Source organism: Macaca fascicularis, chromosome 8 (assembly GCF_037993035.2).
Source record: "Macaca fascicularis isolate 582-1 chromosome 8, T2T-MFA8v1.1".
In the NCBI taxonomy this organism is placed as follows: domain Eukaryota; kingdom Metazoa; phylum Chordata; class Mammalia; order Primates; family Cercopithecidae; genus Macaca; species Macaca fascicularis.
This window is the reverse complement of record NC_088382.1, coordinates 126,286,732-126,308,141: the sequence shown is the minus strand read 5'-3', so window position 1 is coordinate 126,308,141 and position 21,410 is coordinate 126,286,732. Positions and strand designations below refer to the sequence as shown.

The 21,410-nt window shown below is 36.5% G+C and overlaps 1 protein-coding gene across 1 annotated transcript in view; it reads left to right on the top strand.

The window, feature by feature from the left end:
- Window positions 1-21,410, top strand: part of EIF3H (eukaryotic translation initiation factor 3 subunit H) — a 107,415-nt gene that overhangs the window by 82,118 nt on the left and 3,887 nt on the right. The window contains exons 3-6 of the mRNA XM_005563961.4: window positions 11,362-11,529; window positions 13,016-13,115; window positions 14,323-14,472; window positions 21,264-21,384. Of these exons, the coding sequence (XP_005564018.1) occupies window positions 11,362-11,529; window positions 13,016-13,115; window positions 14,323-14,472; window positions 21,264-21,384 (539 nt within the window). The remainder of the gene's footprint in view (window positions 1-11,361; window positions 11,530-13,015; window positions 13,116-14,322; window positions 14,473-21,263; window positions 21,385-21,410) is intronic.

Below are 21,410 nucleotides of genomic sequence, written 5' to 3'. Positions count from 1 at the left end.
TGCATCTCAGTACTTGTTACCCTTTTAGATCTTGAGCCCCTTTGAGAATTTGGTGAAAGCTTTGGACTGTCTCCACAGTAGTGCATATGCATTTGATTATAGGAAATTCACAGATTCCTTGAAATCCCAGGATAAGGATTCCTGGGTTAGATATTGTCATAACAGGAAACGTAACGTGGCCCCATTTAAAAATACACCATAGGTTCCTAACCTCAGATTTGTCGTTTATCATGGGCTGCAATGAAGGTTTCTGCTTGGTCATTTTTCTTAGCTTGGAATGCTGTATTTCCTGTCCTACGAAAAGTGTTTGGAAGAAGCAGAGTGTGTAGGGAAAGAAGTGAGGAAGTGAGGGAGGACAAGAAAGGATGGATGGAGTGTGTGGTTATAAAAACTTCTATTTTTCTGGTTTAACTAAACCATAGGAAATTATTTGCTCTTCCTAACCTTGTCTATAACTCCTGTCACTTTCCATTCTTGGCAGCTTCCACTTTAGGTTGCAGTTAAGGATAGTCTTCAAAAATTATATTCCTCAGGCTTTTATAATGTCTTTAATACTATTTTTTAAAATCCAAATCATCCTGATGTTTGAAGGTAAAGGAGCTTATCTTTGGGCAGTTGAGGTTGCTAGAGTGGACCCTTCTCCTAAGCAATACATGGTGTATCATAAAGCTGTTTGCTGTATTTAACTGACTTTAGCTATTCACTTGGGTGGGCAGTTTTTCCAGATAGCCTTGACCCAGTCCCCTGAGTAAGCTGGCATTACTGCTCACTCCTCCTTCCCATCCCCACCCCTGTTCTCAATGTTTTTCTTTTTTTAAACGTCACCTGTTGGGGATAGGGGCAGGAAGCTTATTTCCTCTCTTTGGAAGAGTTATTAATGGAATCAGGAGATAGAAACTTATATGGCACAATGCAATTATATTGTTATATGCACAGTAATAATAGAACACCCAAGATTACCTTTTCTTGAAATCTAATTTCTGTAGCTTGTCTGTTTCTTTATTGAATCTGTTCTTTATTGTACTGAATATAATTAGCTTAGTGTTTTTAGTATCTTAGAAGTATTTTTTTCTCATGGTAGATTGTTTTTTGATCATATTCCTATTTGTACATATGAATTCTGTTTCATGACATGAATGTTAGACTTTGATTTTTGTAGTGACACATAAAGTCTCCAGTCCCCCTCCCCATTTTTCTGATTTCCCCCATCGCCAATATGGAGATGAGAAAAGGGGAGCTTGCGTAACACTCCGTGGAGACCAAGTTAATCCAGTCCAATTCTACACATATATTTCCTTCTGACCCAGGTGAGTATCATAGTACCTGGGTTCTAAGTAACATTTCTGAATAATAGGTGATGGTGGTGTTTGAGCTCTTCCTGAGGTTTCCAGTGCACCAAGCTTTTGATGTAAATGATTTCATTTAATCTTAACTGCCTTATGAAGTAGATAGTATCGTGCCCACCCCCTCAGACCCCACATCCCCCACATTCCCCACATTTTCTCTTTTGGCAACAGAGGAGGCCAGTGTAGTTAATTTGTCGCCGGTCACACAATTAATGTGTGGTAAAGATGTTATTCAGACCAGGTTAGGTGCTTCAGATTCAGAGTAGTCTGGTACCCTATCCTGTTCCTTGCTCCCACAGTTTAGGAGCACTGGTAACCAGGCTATAGGTGACCATGGGAAAATCAGCAAGTTGGCAAGCAATAGAAAACTTTTGTCACTATGTATGTATGTATGGAAGTATGTATGTATGTACTTCTTTTAACATCGTATACATTGAATAATGCTTTTGCCAAAGAAACATGGGAAAATGATAAGAGTAAATGAGAAAGCAAAAACCTTGTATGATCTCACTCTTTGGAGAACAATTCCGTTACCATTTTAGCATATTTCTTTCCAGTCTTTCTCCTTAGGAGGAGACTGCAGTCCACATTGCTTACGTATTGGCATTTATAGATGGTTTACAGTTTTATATTCTGCTTTTTTTCTCTTAGCACCTCACGAGCATTTTATGTGCCATTTAAAATTTTTAGAAATATTCTAAATGATTTTGCCTTGAGGAAAACGAATTCTACTCAGAAGGTAGTTGACTGTTATAAGCCGGGTGGTGGAGAAGTAGTCACAACTGATGGCACAAATCTCCTACCTGAGGGAGAAAATATAGAAGTAGTAGAGTTTGAGGGTGGGGTTAATAAACTCAGTCTATACCTTTATGGTGTGTGGTACCTATGGGACTTTTGAAAATGCTCATTAAGCAAAGAGCCCTTGGGCTTGTAGGAAAGTTTTTTAAATTGCCATCATCATGTGTTTGGAAGTTGAAACGATTATTTTCTAGGTGAGGAAATGAAGGCCTAGAGAGACAAATGTGTTAACTACCACCAGTTCATTGGACAACCATATTGAAGAGGGTATCTTTTAGAAGATGAGGCCACTATAGCATTATCAGGCTCCTAGTGCAAGCAGTGCCCAGTAAATGATTTCAGAACAAATAAAATGAAGTGATTTTGTGAGTCATTTATTATCACCACACTTTAGTGTGTACACTACAAACTGTACCTCCAAAAAGTGATTCATTTGTTCTCTTGAATGTTTAGTGCTCATTTCTTATACATCTTATTCTATTTTGTAAACACGTGGAGTTTGAAATTTACAGATTGTTTCTATAAATTTGATTACAGATTGTTTCTGTAGATAGAAAGAACCTGTTAATTCATTTTGTTAGCCCCTTAATCTTTTTTTTTTTTTTTTTGTAAAATTGTGCAGTTTTCTGTGTTTACAAAAGTACTCAGGTCGTTCTCTCCTTGATTTACATTAGAAACTGAGATTTATAGGAAAGGCAAATCAAGCATGATTTTTCTATAACAGAAATGTCTTAAAATAGTTTTCATTGAAGCCCCACGTGAAAATTTCATTTTAGGGTTAAACTAATTTCATTTAGGGTTAAGTACTAGGAAATGTTTCACCTGCTTTAAGATCTGATATTTGTCTCCCTTTGGATATGAATGACCATGTTTTCCTTTTTGCTTTGATTTGACTTGGAGCCGAATTGTATGTTTTAATCAGAATATCCATGGCCTGATTCACTTTGTTCAGGTCTCTCTCTGCCTCTCCTTCAGTTTCTACTTTCTATATTCTAATTTAGATGTTTTGTGGTTCTGGTACTACTTACCACTTGTATTGTTTAATGCAAGCTACCTCAGGTCCTTTGTGGATGGGGCAGAGTGTGCACACATGCACACAGGTGCATGCACACACACGTATACTTTCCCAATAGTTGTGACTTTTTTCAAGTACATTAACAGCAATCACGTTTTTGAAATATTCCATTCTTTGGGAATATTTTCAGCACCTCTGTCCTAACATTAATCTAGTACCTGGGAAATATGACAGGAGGTGTTACTTGTCCTCGTGAAAGAGCCTATTACATAGTGTAATATTTTTTTTTTTTTTGTCTAACACTAAAGATTCTCATTTTGTCTTCTAACATACCATGCTCTTAATTGTAGCAAGAGGTAGCACTGGTCAGTAAGCTGTTCTTTATGTGAGAGTTCTTCATGGTGAGCCCTTCCAGGTAAATTCAGTTTGTTTGTATAAACACATCTCAAATGACACACAATTAACTTCCTGATGGCTCTCTATCTTCCACTGTGTATATGTGTTTTCATGACCAAGGCCATAAATATATTTATGTATTTCAGATTCATATAACCTCAAAGAAATAAGATCTCATGGTTTTATTTCATGATTTGGTTAAGAAGATAATATAAATTTGTTACAGGATGTAAGTGTTATTTTGTGTGAAGAATCCAATTTGTTTCATAGAAGACTTCTTGAGACACAGGAAAACCTCAAAATACCTGATTTCTAATAATTGTCAAAGTTATTGCTAGTTTTAAAGATAAAATAGGGCAACAGTGCCTGCCCCCACCCAATTCCCATTCCATTATCCCCCAGCTTGGCATTAAAAAAAATTTTTTTTCAGAATTCATAAACACTTCAAAGAAGACATTAAACCACCCATGATTTTAAAAAATATTTCTGTAAGATTATTAAGAAAGGCAGTATTTTTGTTACTTCTTTTACAATACAACAGATTAGTATCTAGGTAGAATAGAACTTACATTGGACACTTCATTGTGAAAAATTGAACTGTTACTAAAATTTTTAAGCAGTCACAGGTTGGTATTAATAACATGTATTAATTGAAACGAGATGAATACATGGTACAGACTGGATGCAGAGAATATGGACGTTTTAAGAAATTTGTGTACTCCATAATTCTTTCCACCCAAAGTAGACTCTTATTTAATTCTTTTTTCAAATGCACATTCTGTTTGCCTAAGTCTACATCTGCTAGTAGCTTTGAATATTGCCTGAAACGTATGTGCAGCTTGGCAAAAAGTCTGATATGAAGAGGAAAGCACAGAATAAAGTTTGTCTTGTTAAATAATGGCACAGAGCCTTCACTGTTCACAGCCTAGTGCTCACTCGTGTCCCATGTTGCAGCTGGGAAGGAGGCCTCTAATTATATTCTTAAAAGTCCTACTTTGGTTAGCTCTCATGCCAGAACAGATAGGAGATTTTTATGCATTCCACCTCCCTGTCGTATTTGTTGAGATCATTGGTTTGTTTCTGGGACATTGTGGGGTTTTGTTTGTTTGCTTGCTTTTTAAGCTATTTGCATCTCCTGATTGAGCTTTGTTTTTTTGCTGCAAAAAAAAAAAAAAAAACAAACAAACTAGATCTGGTCTCTGTTCAGTCTATATACCTGTACAGGTCATCTTTGATCTAAGCCAGTATTTAGTTACAAAGTAGTCATGGCACAAGCCTCAAATAGTAACATAGAATGCAGCATTTTAGGAGTTTGATTATGTATTTGTGATAATTATCAACTGTAGTATTTAACAATCTTTGGTGGTGGTTTTACCACTTAAAATTTTACTGGTACTGCTAAATTATTGATTAATTTAATGTCAAATATACACAAGATGTGATTTCTGAAAACCTAGAAATTTGTGTATTTCTCTTGTATTTGTGCTGTGCTTCAATGATTCAGAAATAATTTACTGTATACTTCACCAATAGGAAGTAATGAGGCTCTCAAAATGGGTGGCTGGCTAGCCTTTGGAGTCAGAGTCTGAAGTCATAGCTATGGTAAACAGCTTTTATAAAAGGATTTCAATAATCATGATTAGCTCATTAGAGTTATTGTGAGAAATACAAAGTTAGATAACATGTGGAACAGTTAGCAGGAAGTCTGACATAAGAAGTGTTCACTAAGTGGTAGTTTATTTCTCTGTGCCTAGCTCTACTCTTTCCCTGCAGGCTCTGTTTATTTTAGAAATAATTTTATTGTATTTTTAAATAATTTGGATTTATTTGGTAAAATATTAAGTCATTAGATGGTAGATTCTTAAATTGTTTTTAATTTTTAGAAGTTAAATGACTTTGTTCATTAAGAGTTCCCTAATAACATATCTGCAAAACACTTCTTTTTTCTTGATCTACTGGACATATCTTGAGTTTTTGAGTTTGAATAAGCTCCATTTTTAGTTTTCTACTTAATCCTCATCCCAGCCTATCCATCGGTGGCAATTCTTTGTTCCTGTTTTTCAGTGAGAAATTGTATTTCATGAGGGCTTACTTAAAATAATACAATAAAAAAGATGATTTTTTAAAAATGAGGATGAAGAATTGAAGGTGAGAAGAATGCTGGTTAGTTTTTCTGCTGAACTGAAAAGCGTCTACTCTGTTGTCCTTTCCAGTGATCTTCAGGAGCACTTGGATCTCATACTCTTGCTTGGTTGGTTGCCATTGCAACTCCAGATATATATAACATTTAAATGTAAGACAGCATATTATTTTCAATGTTTTCATATGTGACGGTCAAACAAGAGAAATCCCAACAAATGTGGTTGATATTTGAAAGGGATAGTTATTGGACAGTTCACCTCAGTTAAGACAGATTAGCTCTAGGCACTTTAAAATGGACTGTTTTGCAAAGAGGTTATCTGGAAAAACTGAATATGAATATACTGGTGCTGAACTTCAAGCAGTTATTCAGTGTTGTAAAGCAGGCTTTCCTTTGCTTGGGACATGCGTACCAATTAAAACAATTGCAGAAGTTGAAGAGATTTATAAAACTTCTCATTTTTATAATCCTTCCAAATTTTATAGCACCAGCTCAACTGCATCCAAGTGTGACTTTTTGTATTAGTAGTTTCAGTTGGCTTAATAGTAAAGACCAGTTTGTCTTTTTTGTTTGTTTGTTTGTTTGTTTTTTGAGACCGAATCTCACGCTATCGCTCAGTGCACTGGTCATGATCTCGGCTTACTGCCAAGTATCGTGCAGTGGCGTGATCTTGGCTCACTGCAACGTCTGCCTTCTGGGCTCAAACAATTCTCCCACTTCAGCCTCTCAAGTAGCTGGAATTAACAAGCGCCTGCCACCATGCCCAGCTAATTTTTGTATTTTTAGTAGAGATGGGTTTTCACCATGTTGGCCAGGCTGGTCTCAAACTCCTGACCTCAAGTAATCCACCTGCCTCGGCCTCCCAAAGTGCTGGGATTACAGGCATGAGCCACGGCCCAGCCGACCAGTTTGTCTTTGAAATTTATGTGTTGCATACTACTTTTCCTTAGTGGGGATGTTTGCTTTTTGTACTAAGAATGCCTAAAAGGTTATTTTCTACAAAGTCCTTCTCTTAAACATTATGAATTTTAAAATAGTTCTCCCTCCCTAAAGGATTATCCTCTTGCCATTCATCTTTGGAAAATTTCTCCAGGAATATTTAGACATTAACTCAGAAGAGAATGTCATTGGTTGAAATTGCTCTTTTGACTTCCATTAAATATGAGAACTTTAGAACAAAAATTGAAGCTTGTCTAACCCTGGACCAACTCTGCAAATTTGCCAATCAGTGCCTGTTTCTTCATTGGTCTGCATTAACACAGCAGTAGGCAACTGGCACTTCGAGTCAAGGAGCCTTTTTTTCTTTTCCTCCTCCTTTTTCCTTTTGTTTCTTTGGACATGATTCTCTTCCTTCTGAGGTGTGAGCCACTCCTGAGCCTTATTTCTCAGGAGTGAAATACCCTCCTTTTAAAATCAGCCAGAAATGTGAGGACTGCCTGCATATGAAGAGGCAAAGAGCATTACCTCACAGTCACCAGTGCCTGTGGGCTGTGACATGGCATCATCATCACAAGACAATTCCAGGTAGGCAGAGGCTTCTCCCCTCCCTTGTTTTATCTGTTTTGTAGCCAAACTGGGTCTCTTGTGCTCACCTCACATACCCACCCAGTGTAACTCCTGAGAGAAACTAGCATAGCCGCAAAAGCAAGGGTGTTCATCCAGGAGATTGGAATCTGGAACGACCATTTCTTACTTCCTGTGTAAAACTTAACCGGCATGTCATCATTTCACGATTGTTCCCTTGTCCCTACCATAGTCCAGAGGGGTAAATACATGTCAGCTGGTGTGGCAGCTTAGCTCCATTGATGGTGCCTGCCAGGAGCATGGTTTTGACACAGGTCACTGGGACAGTTGCTGTTCATTTAGTATCCCTACTTAGGTTTACCAGGAAGCTTTTGCAGGAGTTGGCTTTCTACTTTTTGAAAATTTGAATGGGAAGAGGAGGAGAAACTGGGGGTGAAGGGAGATGGGATTCAAAGAATGGGGACACAGACCTGAAAGTCTACAGAGATAACGCAGTTCACATGGCTGTTTGTGAGTTGTGTCTCTTGTTCCTTGACTTATAATAAACAGAAACAGTATTATAATTTTTTTTTTACCTTATTAAGTCAAAGTGAGCTCTTTTCTTCAAACATTGTATTTTTTGGCACTTCATGTGAGCAGTCATGGTGAGAACTGGGCCTGTGTGCACTGTGGTTCATTTCGGAGCTCTAGCATCTGCAGCCCCACCTTTTTAAGACTCACTTGCGGACTGTTTAGGTCCTTTCTTTATATAATGCCTCTGAGAGGGCACTTAAAAAAAAAGTTTTGTTTTAATTTTAAAACTGGAGTGGTAAGTCCAAACCAAGATAAAGAATCTCCTGGCACTTTACGTAGATTAGGCCAACACATACATTGTTTATTAGTGAAATTCTAGTACATTGTACATTTTTGAAGTGATTTTCTTAATTGACCAATCGTTGCTCTTAGCCCCTTTATTCTGATATTTAGGTGATATGAAAAACTCTTAACGACTTATAAATGTGTCCAAAATCTTGCAAAATGTTTTGTCATATTCTAAACCATGGAAGAGGAAATGGAAATGCTCACCTCATTCCTCCTAATAAAGAAGCTGATCTCTCTTTACTCCTCAGTCCCCAGAAATATGTTGGAGCAGTGGTATCTCCACATGGCTATAGGTTTTCTTGACTTTCTTCCCTAGTTTAGGGGAACACTTCATTTTCATTCTTATCCTTATCAGAGGTGCTGCAGAATAGGTAAGACTGTGGATAAAGAAGAAATTTGGAAGTTTGCTACTAATCTTGGAGATTTTACCTCATGTATCCTGAAATGCCGTTAGAGAATTTCTTGTATTCAAGCTGTTTGAGGAGAGACTTAGCAAGATTATAGAATATTTTTCAGAGGAATGTATTTTTATTTTAAATCATAATACATGCTGGAAGCCCCTCTAGCTAATATAAAATTCTTTATTTATAATTAGTATATCCAATGAACAATGTGGAATAATAGCGTTTTGACTGGGATTGGGTTCTCAGATCTCTTTGGAGATGGAAAAATTAAATATCAGAGAAGAATTGTTAACTGTACAGCAAGATCCTCACAGGGGAAATCTCAGAGCTGGCATGAGAACCTCAACCTCTATATTCCAAGTCTTTCTTTTCTGCTATTACACGTTGGCAGACTCTAATCTCTGCTTATGTTGTAGCTAAATTGAATACTAATATGTTTCGTAAGTATTGATTTAAAAAAAAGATTTTTTAAAATCTTACTTGTTCTGTCAGTTGCTTAATAATCTCTCCTCTTCCCTTTCCCTTTAAAATAAATAGCAAATTTAGTTTCAGCTCCCATTTTACTTATAATAAACTGGGACTTTTCACTCGTAAATTAAATTTAATTAAAATTTATTAGCCAAATCAGTGATTTTACTCTGATTTAAAAGAATTATGGAATTTCAAAACAGAAGGAGATCATAGCAATGATTCTGTCCCACTTGCCAAATTTATGTGGTTGATGTGAATCTGTTAAACTAGCTGGGGGGGCGGGGTGAGGTTCCTCTCACATGCTAGAGAAATAAAATATGAAGATAAAAAATAATTGGTGTAAGATTATCATATTTCATAGTGCTTTTTCAAGCTATCATATTATGTATAAAATAGATTTCTAAGGTAGAAATGGTGGTTTAGAGTATAGCATAGATTATATGACTTTGTTTTTGTATTTTATTCATAAATATACAGAAACACTGGCTTAGTATATAAAGTGTCTGGTGTATTAGTATCACCTTCTCCCCCATACTCTTGGTAGCCTAACTTCCTCTATATTAACACTGGTTTTTCTTTTTATGAATGAATGAGCCCACTTTCAAAACAGGCACTTAAACTGTGTGCATCTTGACAATAGTGCAGCTTCCAGCTCTATTGCAACATTGCCATAGGCTTAAGAAAGTCTCTTCAGATAGTGGCAAAATAACTTTTTTTTTTTTTTTTTTTTTAGCTTTTCTACATAGCAAAAAAAAAAAAACCTCAAAAAACACACAATTCTTGAGCAGTTGATGAGTTGACTGCCATCTTTTAGCAGGAGAACTGTAACCTTCCTTGGGATAAGCAGATTTATAACTTCTTCCCCTACAAGTAATGAAAAATCAGACTGTGTCCATCTGAGGAACACTCTTTTATACTTTATGATCCTGAGTCTTGTTGGCTTTGTAAAACTATAGTGCTCTAACCAAAAGAATGACAGATGTATAACTTTACTTTTGCTAAAACTTGAGTAAGAATTTTGAAAATGAAACAGGTTTCAAGTTAAGCAAATACATTTACTCAGCATGGTCATGTGTTCATTATAATAGAAAGAGTTTGAGGCCGAATCCAGTGGCTCATGCCTATAATCCCAACACTTTGGGAGGCGGAGGTGGGTGGATCCTTTGATCCCAGGAGTTTGAGACCAGGCTGGGCAACGTGGTGAAACCCCATCTCTACAAAAATACAATACAAAAATTAGCTGGGTGTGGTGGTACCCACCTGTAGTTCCAGCTACTTGGGAGGTTAAGTCAAAAGAATCACTTGAGTCCGGGAGGCTCCAGCTACTTGGGAGGCTAAGTCAAAAGAATCACTTGAGTCCGGGAGGCGGAGGCAGCAGTAAGCCAAGATCATGCCATTGTACTCCAGCCTGGGCAACGGGAGTGAAACCCTGTCTCATTAATAATTAATAATAATTAGAAACATATAACAAATAATAATATTAATTATTATTAATAATAATTAATAATAATAATAGAAGTAGCATGGCTATTATGTTGACTATAAAGCTTTCTCCTGTATTATATATTTGTTGTGCATTATTGTGCTATATTGCTTTTTAAAATGTCATTTATTATATTGTTTTAATCTGTTTTTCTGGTAATGCTGCTTTAATATAGTATACATTATAGTCATTATACATTGTAGTCATTAATTTGACAAAAAGTAAAAGTCACTAAAGCTTTTCATTCTATACATGGTCATTAAAATATAACTTTATTCTAAGGAAAAAATAGTGTCTGTTACTTAACAAAGGAACACACAAACAAGAAAAAATAATTCTTTAAAAAATTTAGCATATGCAGCAGGGGGCACCAGATGAAGGCAAAAATGTATTCTTGTATTTTGAATCAGCTGCAGCCTGTATCCTCTTCATATATAAGCAGTGTGGTTGGTAGTTAATTGTTTCCCCTTAGTTTTCCTAATGGTTTTAGTTTTTCAGCTCTAAAAGCTGTGTTGAACAAGAGATTAATAACTCTTCCTCTTTTATTCAAATGAAACTTCTTACAACCAACCAATTTAGTAATTATACAAATTTTTCTTAAACATTTACTATTTTGAGAGTTTCAAAAAGGGGAGTAGAAGCCACATTTAATAATTCTTTTGTTACAACAAGGCATTAATATTGTGTGTTATACATTTTCTGCAAAATATTTTTTCGTTAAAGAATAAAAGGAAACCCGATTATTTAAAAGCCTAATTTTGTTTTGCTTTATATATGAATTGAATGAATTTTAAATCTGGACTCCTGTTCCCTAATGCTAATAAATTGTTATGTAGACATTTGTTTCCAAAAAGGCTTGTTTTTAATGTTAGTAACATCATTAAAAAGTTTTTTCTTTTAATTTCCTCTTCCCCATCATCCAGTCCAATATCAGATGGAAATGATGCGGAGCCTTCGCCATGTAAACATTGATCATCTTCATGTGGGCTGGTACCAGTCCACATACTATGGCTCATTCGTTACCCGGGCGCTCCTGGACTCTCAGTTCAGTTACCAGCATGCCATTGAAGAATCTGTCGTTCTCATTTATGGTTAGTAGGAGGTTTATTATTCTTTTTTTCCCTTAATATTATTACTACTATTTTTGCTTTCTGTCTTTTTTGCCTCTATGAGCAGTCTGGCAGGCCTTCTCAAGTAAATACCAACCCTGTTTCTGCAGCAGCCTCAGCAGCAGCTCAGTCTAGACAGGGTTTCCTTCTTTCTGTTTATTTTTCTTGCTATCAGAGCCCTGATGTGTACATTTTGGAATGCTGGAGTAGCTGCTTCATTTTTATTCCTCCATCTCCCCTCCCTCATTGAAGGGGCTGGTGGAACTAGACCAGATGTCTTAACAAACCCCGATTGCTAGAGTGTCTGGCTCTGTACGTGACTGACCAATCATAATACAGTGTGCCAAGTTTTTTTTATACCTCTGACAACAGTGTACAAAACCTGGACTGTTTCTTAGCACAAAGATTTTTTTCTTTTCGGCCTATTTAATGGTGTTTCCTCAAGCTCTCCAGACCAGATGTTCTGTGCTGTATCAGAACTGTAGGCAATTTAACAGCTTTATAGCCTTCCCCCTCCCCAAACACTCACAGTTTGCCATATCTGGCAGACTTGCATATAGTTTCCAGCTGAGAAGTAAATGTAACGTCCTGAGTATCTGTCAGAAAAAATACTAATGAATACGATCAATCTTATGAGCTGCCCCAAAATTGTTTCAGTATGTTAACAATTGGATTACAGTAAAGAACAAGTTGTTAAAGTGTACTTATATTGGCTGGAAACATTGCATCATCAGACCTTGATGAATTTTCCACTTGTTTCAATCTATTTTGGTTTTCATTTTATCACCTATTGCAAAAAGTTTCACTGTGTTAAGTTTCAGACAACATGAATGTTAACACAGGTTTTAGGCGAATATTGGCATGCCAGAGCTGTTATCATGCAGCAAGTGCTAAGCTCCCTTACGCATGGAGTGTTTCAGCGGTTAGTTTTGACAAAATTAGTTTCTCCAAAAAGACACTTCTGTGATAGCAGTTTGACTTGAATGGTTTTTACAATCTGTTTTAACGAAGAAATGTGAACAGTGATTATTAGGATGGATACATTTTGTGTGCAGGGCTATTCATTTTAAGTTGAATGAAGAGCTACCCAAGTATATGCAGTGGATTTTCATGTTTAATATTTATCAGTGATTTCCTAATTATACAAGATGTCTAGAACATATGATACATTTAATTTTCAGCAAGATTACTGATTCTTGCTGAGGAATGAATTTGAAAATAACTCTTGTATGTTTAGTTTTTGACAGGAAATTATCATAAGTAGCATAGATAGAGGTATTCCTGCATTTTCGAGTGCTACTTGCTATATAGTGGTTTGAGTCGGCTTCAAATTGTGTTCTGGTTGTTTATTTTGATCTTTATTTTGCAAAGATTGTGTGATATGCAACAGAATGTGCCTAGAACCAATGCTCTTCAAGCATGGTAGTGACAAAATTCTTAGTAATTTGTTTCTCTTTCCTTGTTTGAGATCCCATAAAAACTGCCCAAGGGTCTCTCTCACTAAAGGCTTACAGACTGACTCCTAAACTGATGGAAGTTTGTAAAGAAAAGGATTTTTCCCCTGAAGCGTAAGTGTTTGGGGGCATCTGGTAAAGGGTTGGGTATTTTTCTGTTAAGATTTTTCTTTGCCACGTCTCTTGCATCCTCGGTTGTGGTGCAGTAATGCTTTTGCCATGTGGACTGTAGAAGTTTTCTGCATGCCAAGTGCTGCTTGCTCTATCCCTTTCCGTGTTTAAATTATTCTTTAGGGAATGTCTCATCTGTTGTTCTCAGCAAGGGTGAATTCAGTTAGAATGGGAATTAATTAGCTACTGGATTCGAAGAAATAAATGATTGAATAAAGGGAGGTGGAAAGAGTGATCAGTGGCTGTCCGATTGTAAGCTCTGTGTCAGACTGGTTGTGAGCTGTGTGTCTTATTTTCCGAACCCTTGTTTAATGAGGGGGTGGGAAAGATATAAATATTTTAAGAATTTGTTAAAGAATGTGGCTTATTGGCAATTTTATGGGTGACAGGTATGCAGAGAATTAATGGATGGAGCTGTTTTGGGATCCTATTCAATGGCATTGTAATATTTACTTTAAATCAATTAAATACTTAGAATTCTTCCATTTTCTGTTAATTATAGAAATTTTTAGTTCCTGTTGAATCAAAATTAATGGCTTTGACTTCATGCAGGACAGTTCATCTCTAGTTTCCCATTTGGCTCCTAAAAAGTTAAGGTACAGAGAATTTTAAAAGAAAAATCCTCATGGACAATTCCTGGATGTGGTAGCTATAACTAAACTATGAGAAACTGTGTTCTTGGCGTGTTCTAACTATTGTATCTGGAGTCTCCTTGAGTGTTCTGCTACTTGTTAAACTCTTAATTGAAGAGGCTTTTAAAATGAACTTTTCAAGAAATAGAGTATTTCTCATTTCTAGCTATTTTAAATTAAGTTGTAGATGTAGGTTGTGTAGCATAACTTACTGTGACATTTACATTTTAGTATCAGTGAAATTTTAAAGATACCTGATTACAAAGAATGAGTAGTTTCTTCTGCCAAGAATCTTATTTTCTGGGCTTTAGCTCAAATTCAGATCATTTTCAAAGTTACTCAAATGACCTAACTTATGTTTGACTCTGTAAAACTCTAGTTTCTCTACTTTTTTTTTAAAGAGTGTTAATGAAACAAAGATCTTGGATAGGGCCTATAATTAGGTAAATTTTATGAAATAGTCAATTTAGCACCTACTTTTGACCATCAGACTAAAGTATTTTTAACATGCTTCACAGTTTGAAAAAAGCAAATATCACCTTTGAGTACATGTTTGAAGAAGTGCCGATTGTAATTAAAAATTCACATCTGATCAATGTCCTAATGTGGGAACTTGAAAAGAAGTCAGCTGTTGCAGATAAACATGAGTTGCTCAGCCTTGCCAGCAGGTAAGTGGCCCTGCCTAATCAAAAGTCCCATTTTTTAGAACTTTCTGCAAAAGATTCTTTCACATAAACTTTACCTGTGAAACAAGAAAACAATTACTTAAGAACATTTATAGGTTCTTAAAACCTGTATAACATGGAGTAATAGTGTGGCCTTGTTAGGATCTCAGGGAAAAACGCCAAACTGATCGTATGAAACGACACATTGTTTGAATACCAATTGCTCATATTAGGAGAACCCTCTGCTGCCTTCTTTGCTGTATCATTTGTGCTTTGATAAGGTCAGTGCCTATGAGGGAGGGCTTTTTTATATGGCTCAGCTTTATTTCTTGTACACGATCCTAAGAGGCTTAGGGTATTATGTCTGGATGTTTAATAATGCTCAGGAAAAGAACAGAAATGCGTTTTTCTTTTACTGGCTGTACTTGCCCTTGTTCAGATGCAGACTCTTGCAGTTGTAAAGTTCCAGTTGTTTGAGTTTTCAACTAAAATTTGAATTTTCTGAACCTTATACTGGCTTCAGCTATTTTAGTTGGTGATACGATTTCCTCCAGCATAACTGCCTTAGCTATCTAGTTGCTGAGATAATGTTTATTATATTTGTAAAATGCAGACTGAGGTTTCCAAAAGGAAGTATTGTTCCCTTTGTGAAATTAATGTTTATTTCCCCCTTCATCTATTACTCTTAACAGAAATGTGAATAGAGCCACATGTATAGCTCCTCTTAAATGCCCTTTGAGCGTTATGTTAGTGATTATTTTGTCTGTGGTGGAAGGAGGCTAGCAGCAGACCTGTGGAATGAAATTAAATGGTCAGAGTAGGTAACGAATCAATATATGCTTGTTGGCTGAAAGAAACAAGGTGTGTTTTCTTAAGCAACCAGTTTGGAGCAGACTAAATTATTTATCAGATTTCTAGTTATCTTAGAGACTTGTTAAAAAAAAAAAGTGTACAGACGTTGTACTTCCTCGAGATAAGGCAAGTGGGATGAACCCAGAAGGGCCAGAGACATCAGTGTTCTTCTTCATGCTCTGGCATGGGTAGGACTGTGGGTGAAGCGCCACCTTCCATTGCATTAATTGATCAAAAGGCCACAAGAAAGTCTTAACAGGGCAGGGAGATGGACGATGAATGTAAATGGAGTGCTGAGTAACACAGCCAGGTTGCAAGGCTAATTTGGCACCGAAGAGTATACTGTTTGACTGCAAACATATATTCATAATAGTCCTTTAATTTGTCTATTTTAGAAGGTCATATTTTTCTTTATTGTTTTTACAAACACACTCGGCACACCTGTATTTAAAGTGTTTAGCTAAGAACCTTTTTCAGCATACAAGGTTATAATTTGATGTATTAAGTATATAGTTATATAATAATTTTAAATTTACTGCATGAAAGCTTTTGCTTACATAATTCATGTCTTCACCTTTTCCCAGGCTTCCTTTATTGAGCATACAAAAGAAATACATCCCTGATGGTGCTTTAACTTTACCAATGAGCTGGTCTGTAATGTCCGTTTGTCCAAAGCAGCATTTATAATAACCAAGAAAATGTTCTGAGTTTGCCCTAGCAACTGAGACCTAGACAAATATTTTATTATAGTTTTTGTCTTCTGTATTTTTATGTAAACGAGGAAAAGAGGCCCCATTTCTTTGCTTTCCATATGAAATTATTGAAAGTGTAAATTCGTGTTCTGTTAGGAGGAAGAAGAATGAAGCAACCTTGAAGCAGTGCGTTTTTGCTACTAGACTCTTACATTGAACCAAATCGATTATAGTATTTTAGAAGACAGAAAGATATGTTTTGTACATCTCAGTGTTTAATTTCTAACAGTAGTTGTGTGATGATGGCTCAGGCCAGTTGCCATTAAAGTTTTTATAAGAAACCTCATCAGAAATCTTTCTTATGCAGGTGCTTAAACTTGGTCTTTCCTTTCAGAGCCTATACATGGGCACTGGTTTCTTTGATGTGACTGATAAATTTGTTCTATGTGACAACTAAAACATACTGCATTTGCTTTTGTTGAAAAATTCTAATTTTTGATTTTCATTTTATTAGGTGGAAGTTCTAACAATAGTTATTCCATGACAGCCTTTATTAGTTTTTAAAAATGTGTAACACAGGCGTTCAGCTTTTCACACATATAAAACAATTCTGTTTTTATTTCCTCTTTTAAAAAAAGTAAACTAAGGGTGGGCATCGTACATTAAGGATTATAAGCATAAATTGATACTGTAGCCAGAGCAGACTTAACACTTCATGTGCTGGTTCACATCTGTTTAAGTTATCTGTTTTCAGTTCTTTATTTGCTTGGCAATAAAAGAAAAGGCAATGTTACTGAAACTCCTAACAGTAAGTCCCTGTTTCAGCATCCTAGTTAAACTGGTACTGAAAAGATTCTCACAAAGTTGGTCTTGGTAGTGGTCTGATTTTCTGTCAGTGTTAATTTCTGATGCCACTTTAAGGCCTGTAGTACACAGATTTGTGTGTGTGTGTGTGTGTGTGTGTGTGTGTGTGTGTGTGTGTGTGTGTGTTTCTGATTTGTTTTTTCCGAAGAGCATTATCATAATATAAAAGTTATGAAATACGTAAAGTCCACATATTTGTGCTTGTGGCAGTGTTCTTTCACAATAACTTCATATACTTGCAGCAGATAGTATTAGTACTTTATATTAAAGACTTTTCTGGTAGAAACAGTGGGTCTGTTTTAGTAGTGCCTTTCTCATTACTGTAAACAACCTCCAAGAGTTAAGGTCTGGGTATAAATAATAGATTTTTCTCTGCATATGACAGTACCTCTCCTGTGCTGTTATTTTTTCCCTACTGTCACTGCTTTCCCCTTAACCTCCCAGCCACAGCATTGGTGACGATCTTTTCTTTCTTTGATTTCCTTTTGCAATTAATGACATAAATGACTTAACAACTAATCACGTAGCTAATGACATTTCTTATACTTAACATAGCCCTTTGGGCTTCACGTTCCGCATTGGTAAAAATGAAAGGATCAGAAATCTGAAGCCGGTGCCCCCCGTCTTCTTGCGTTCTCAGGACCTCATTAGATTGATGTACTCCTTCCTTCTTCATAGATTTTCAGTTTCTTTCTATACTAGTTTTTTTTTTTTTTTTAAATCTTTATAGGCTTGTTTTTCCAATTAAAAATTTATTTTTAAATTTTCAACTCTTTAGACAATTTGAAAGAAAAACACTGTGAACATCCATCCATAAACCTTTCATTTAGATTCACCAATTGTATATGATGCCACATTTGCACTCTATCTACATACATAAACACCACTTTTTCTTTCTGAACCATCTGAAAGTAAATTGTAGACATGACTTTTAACCCCTAAATACTTCAGCATGCATCTCCTAAAAACAAAGACATTTAAACTTGTTTATGTCCCCCATCTCAAAAGAAAACTTATGAAAAGAATACTTTTTGATCTCATGCCATTAGTGTCCATCTCCTTTTGTCTTCTGCTGAATTTTTCTATTTGTTTCATAATCAAACTTCTCGATAGAATTTTGATGTCACTGTTTCCTCATTTCCCACTGATTTCCCAGTGATTGACAACAGTTTGTAGTGTTCCACCCATTGTATGTAGTAAGACCTCCCTCCAAAGTCACAAAAGACTTTGATGTCACTACATCACTGAGTAGTTTAGACTCTTCAGCACGTAATATGTTGATAAGGCCTTCTTCCTGAGATCCTTTCCTAGGAGCCTGTGAAACTATAGCTCTTCTGGGTTTCCCCTCATTTTCCACAGTGAACCCTCCGCTCATCTCTGTCCGTGTCCCTCAGGGTCTGTCTTCTCACACATGTACTCATGGGACGATTTTGTCTTACTCCTGTGACTTTTAACGCCTTAGTCTAGGACCTTATTTCTCTTCCTCATTACTTTCACAGTTTCCTGACTTCATGTTCTTGACCTTTTCCTCTTTCAAAATTGTAATGATCTTGCTAAATGCAAATTAGATGCTCATGTTACTCCTTTGCTTAAAATCTTTAGCTGGTTTCCCACTGTCCTGAAGATAGATTCCAGACTTGTAGTATGTTTTTAAGTCATTGCACTTTGACCGCTGTCTGCCTCTCTTTTCCCCAGCCTTGCCCAATTCAAATACTTAAGTCTCAGTGAATTTAAATCAACTATTTAGAAATTAGGGTAAAACAGAAGCAAATACACTGTATCCAGAGAAGAATTGTTTTGAAGTTAAAAGTGATTTTAAAAATTACAACACAATAAAATAAATAAGAAAGAAGCACTTGATTCCTCAACAGGTGAAGTCATCAGACCATTTACTGGACGAAAGTTATCTAGGTAGTGCCAGGCTGGGATTAAAAGGTAATCCCATGCCTGTAATCCCAGCCCTTTATCCTTCTCGGTAAATGTAATAACCAGCTGCCAGAAGACTGGGAGTCACCCTCCATTCCTCTCTTGTGCCCCCTAGCAAATAAAGATTGCCTGCTCTGCCTCCAGAATCTCTCTCAGTTCTGCTCACTTTTCTCTATGCTCACTGCCACCATCCTAGTTCAAGTCACCACAATTTCTCTCTGTAATATCACGATAGATTGTTTGCCAGAGGTGCAGTTTTTAAAATAGAGAAAAAATTGACCATTTAAACCCTTTTCAAACGTACACTTTAGTCGTTTTTAGTATATTCACAATGTTGTTCAACCATTACTAGCTCTAGAACATTCTCATCACCCTGAACAGGAACCCAAACCCATTAAGCTGTCATTCCCATTCCCCTAAGTCCTGGCAGCCTCTAGTCACTTTCTATCTCTACAGATTTGCCAATTCTGTATATTTTATAAAACAGAGTCCTGGCCAGGAGCAGTGGCTCATGTCTGTAATCCCAGCACTTCGGGAAGCCGAGGTGGGAGGATCTCTTGCGGTCAGGAGTTCCTGGCGAAACCCCATCTCTATTGAAAATAGAAAAAATCTAGCCAGGTGTGGTGGCACATACCTGTAGTCCCAGCTACTCGAGAGGCTGAGGCACAAGAATTGCTTGAGCCTGGGAGGTGAAGGTCGCCCCGCTGCACTCCAGCCTGGATGATGAGTGAAACTGTCTCCAAAAAAAAAAATTTTGTCTACCTTCTTTCCCATAGCAGATGTTTTCAAGGTTCATCCATATTGTGGGGTGTATCAGTACTTTATTCATTTTTAAGGCCAAATAACATTCTACTGTATGGATGTATAATATTCATCATTCGATGGAATTTTACATTGTTTCTAGTTTTGACTATTAAGAATAATGTAGCTATTAACATACATGTATAAGTTTTTGTGTGAGTATATATTTTTAATTCCCTAGGGTATATACATATTCATAGGGTATATTCGTAAGAGTGGAATTGCTGGGTTATTTGGTAATTTGGTTTAGCTTTTTGAGGAACCACCAAATTGTTTTCCACAGTAGCTGTATCACTTTACCTTCCCACCCCAATGTATGAGTGTTTTCATTTTTCCACATCCTCGCCAACACCCTACAGTAGACTTTTAACTAACCTCCTGGTTTCTCCTCTCCAGTCTATTTGCATAGCAGCAAAATGATCATTTTAAAATTTAGGCAAAATGTGTCATAAACATGTGCAACTCCAGGGTATCATTAACATTGCAGTTGTGAGGTCTCATTCACAACAAACTACATTGCTGGGGAGCTGTATGGTGCTAATGAGCTTCCCACATGTGCTTGTCTGGTCTTCCTGACCCAATCACTGTGCTCTAGCCATGCCAGGCCTCTTCTTTTTATCAAATCTGCCTAATTCTTGCTCATCTCAGGCATTCAGGACTTGTACTTTCTTTTGCTTAGAATATTTTTGGCATAGCTGGCTCATCTTTCACTTTCAGTCTGTCATCTCCTCAAAGAGATATTCTGATTGTGCTATCTAAAGTAAGTGTCTCTTCACCTCCCCCTTCTCTTTCTCCTCCATCCCTAATCAGTTATAAGATCAATGAAGATACAGAACATGTAATGTATGTCTTATTCACTGTTGTCTCCCTGTTTTCTAGTACTAAGGCTGGCACATAATAGGAGTTTAGTAAATATCTCTTGGCAGTTAATGAATGGGCACTACTCTTTAGAAGCTCGCTATTTTAAAAATATAGTAGCTGTCCAGGCGTTACCATGGTAGGAGGTAAGTTGCAGGCAGAAATCAATGAATATGCTGGTCATTGTGTCAATCATTACATCACTTTATAAAGCGATGTTGGTAACTGAGCTGCAATAGAAATTTCTGGAGAGAATAAGAAATATGAAAGACTGTACTACAGATTCTGGGAAAGGTAAGAGGAAAGGAGCCTGTTCATCAGGTTTTGTAGAATAAAGCTTGGCATTGCTCATTTAAAACCTTCTAGATAGAGAAATCATGTGCCAGATGTCATAATCTGTATGGTTCTTTCCTGTGACTACTGATTTAAATGTTATGGAATGCATTTGGGCAGGGGTAAGTTAATGAAAAGAGTTTGGGAATACTGAACTTGGTGTAAGAAATATGTATTATAGATGGCTCACTAAGTATGTTTCACAGTTCCTACCCTCACATACCTATGCTCTCTCAATAAGAAACTCAGCTATTTCAGGTATCCCTGAGATTATAGTTGGAAGTTCGGTATGGAAAGTTTAGTAACAAGTTGACTCAGATTTTTTCCTCTGCCCTTGCTCTTATGCATATGTGTGCTCTCATTCTTTTAGCAAAAGCCAGTTCAAGTTCATATCTTAAAACTGTTTAGAGCAGTAGCAAAGCTATAACTTAAAGTAAGACCTGTCAGTATGTTTACTTTACATTTCAGCAATCATTTGGGGAAGAATCTACAGTTGCTGATGGACAGAGTGGATGAAATGAGCCAAGATATAGTTAAATACAATACATACATGAGGAATACTAGTAAACAACAGCAGCAGAAACATCAGGTTGGTATTGTGGAAAAATTCAACAA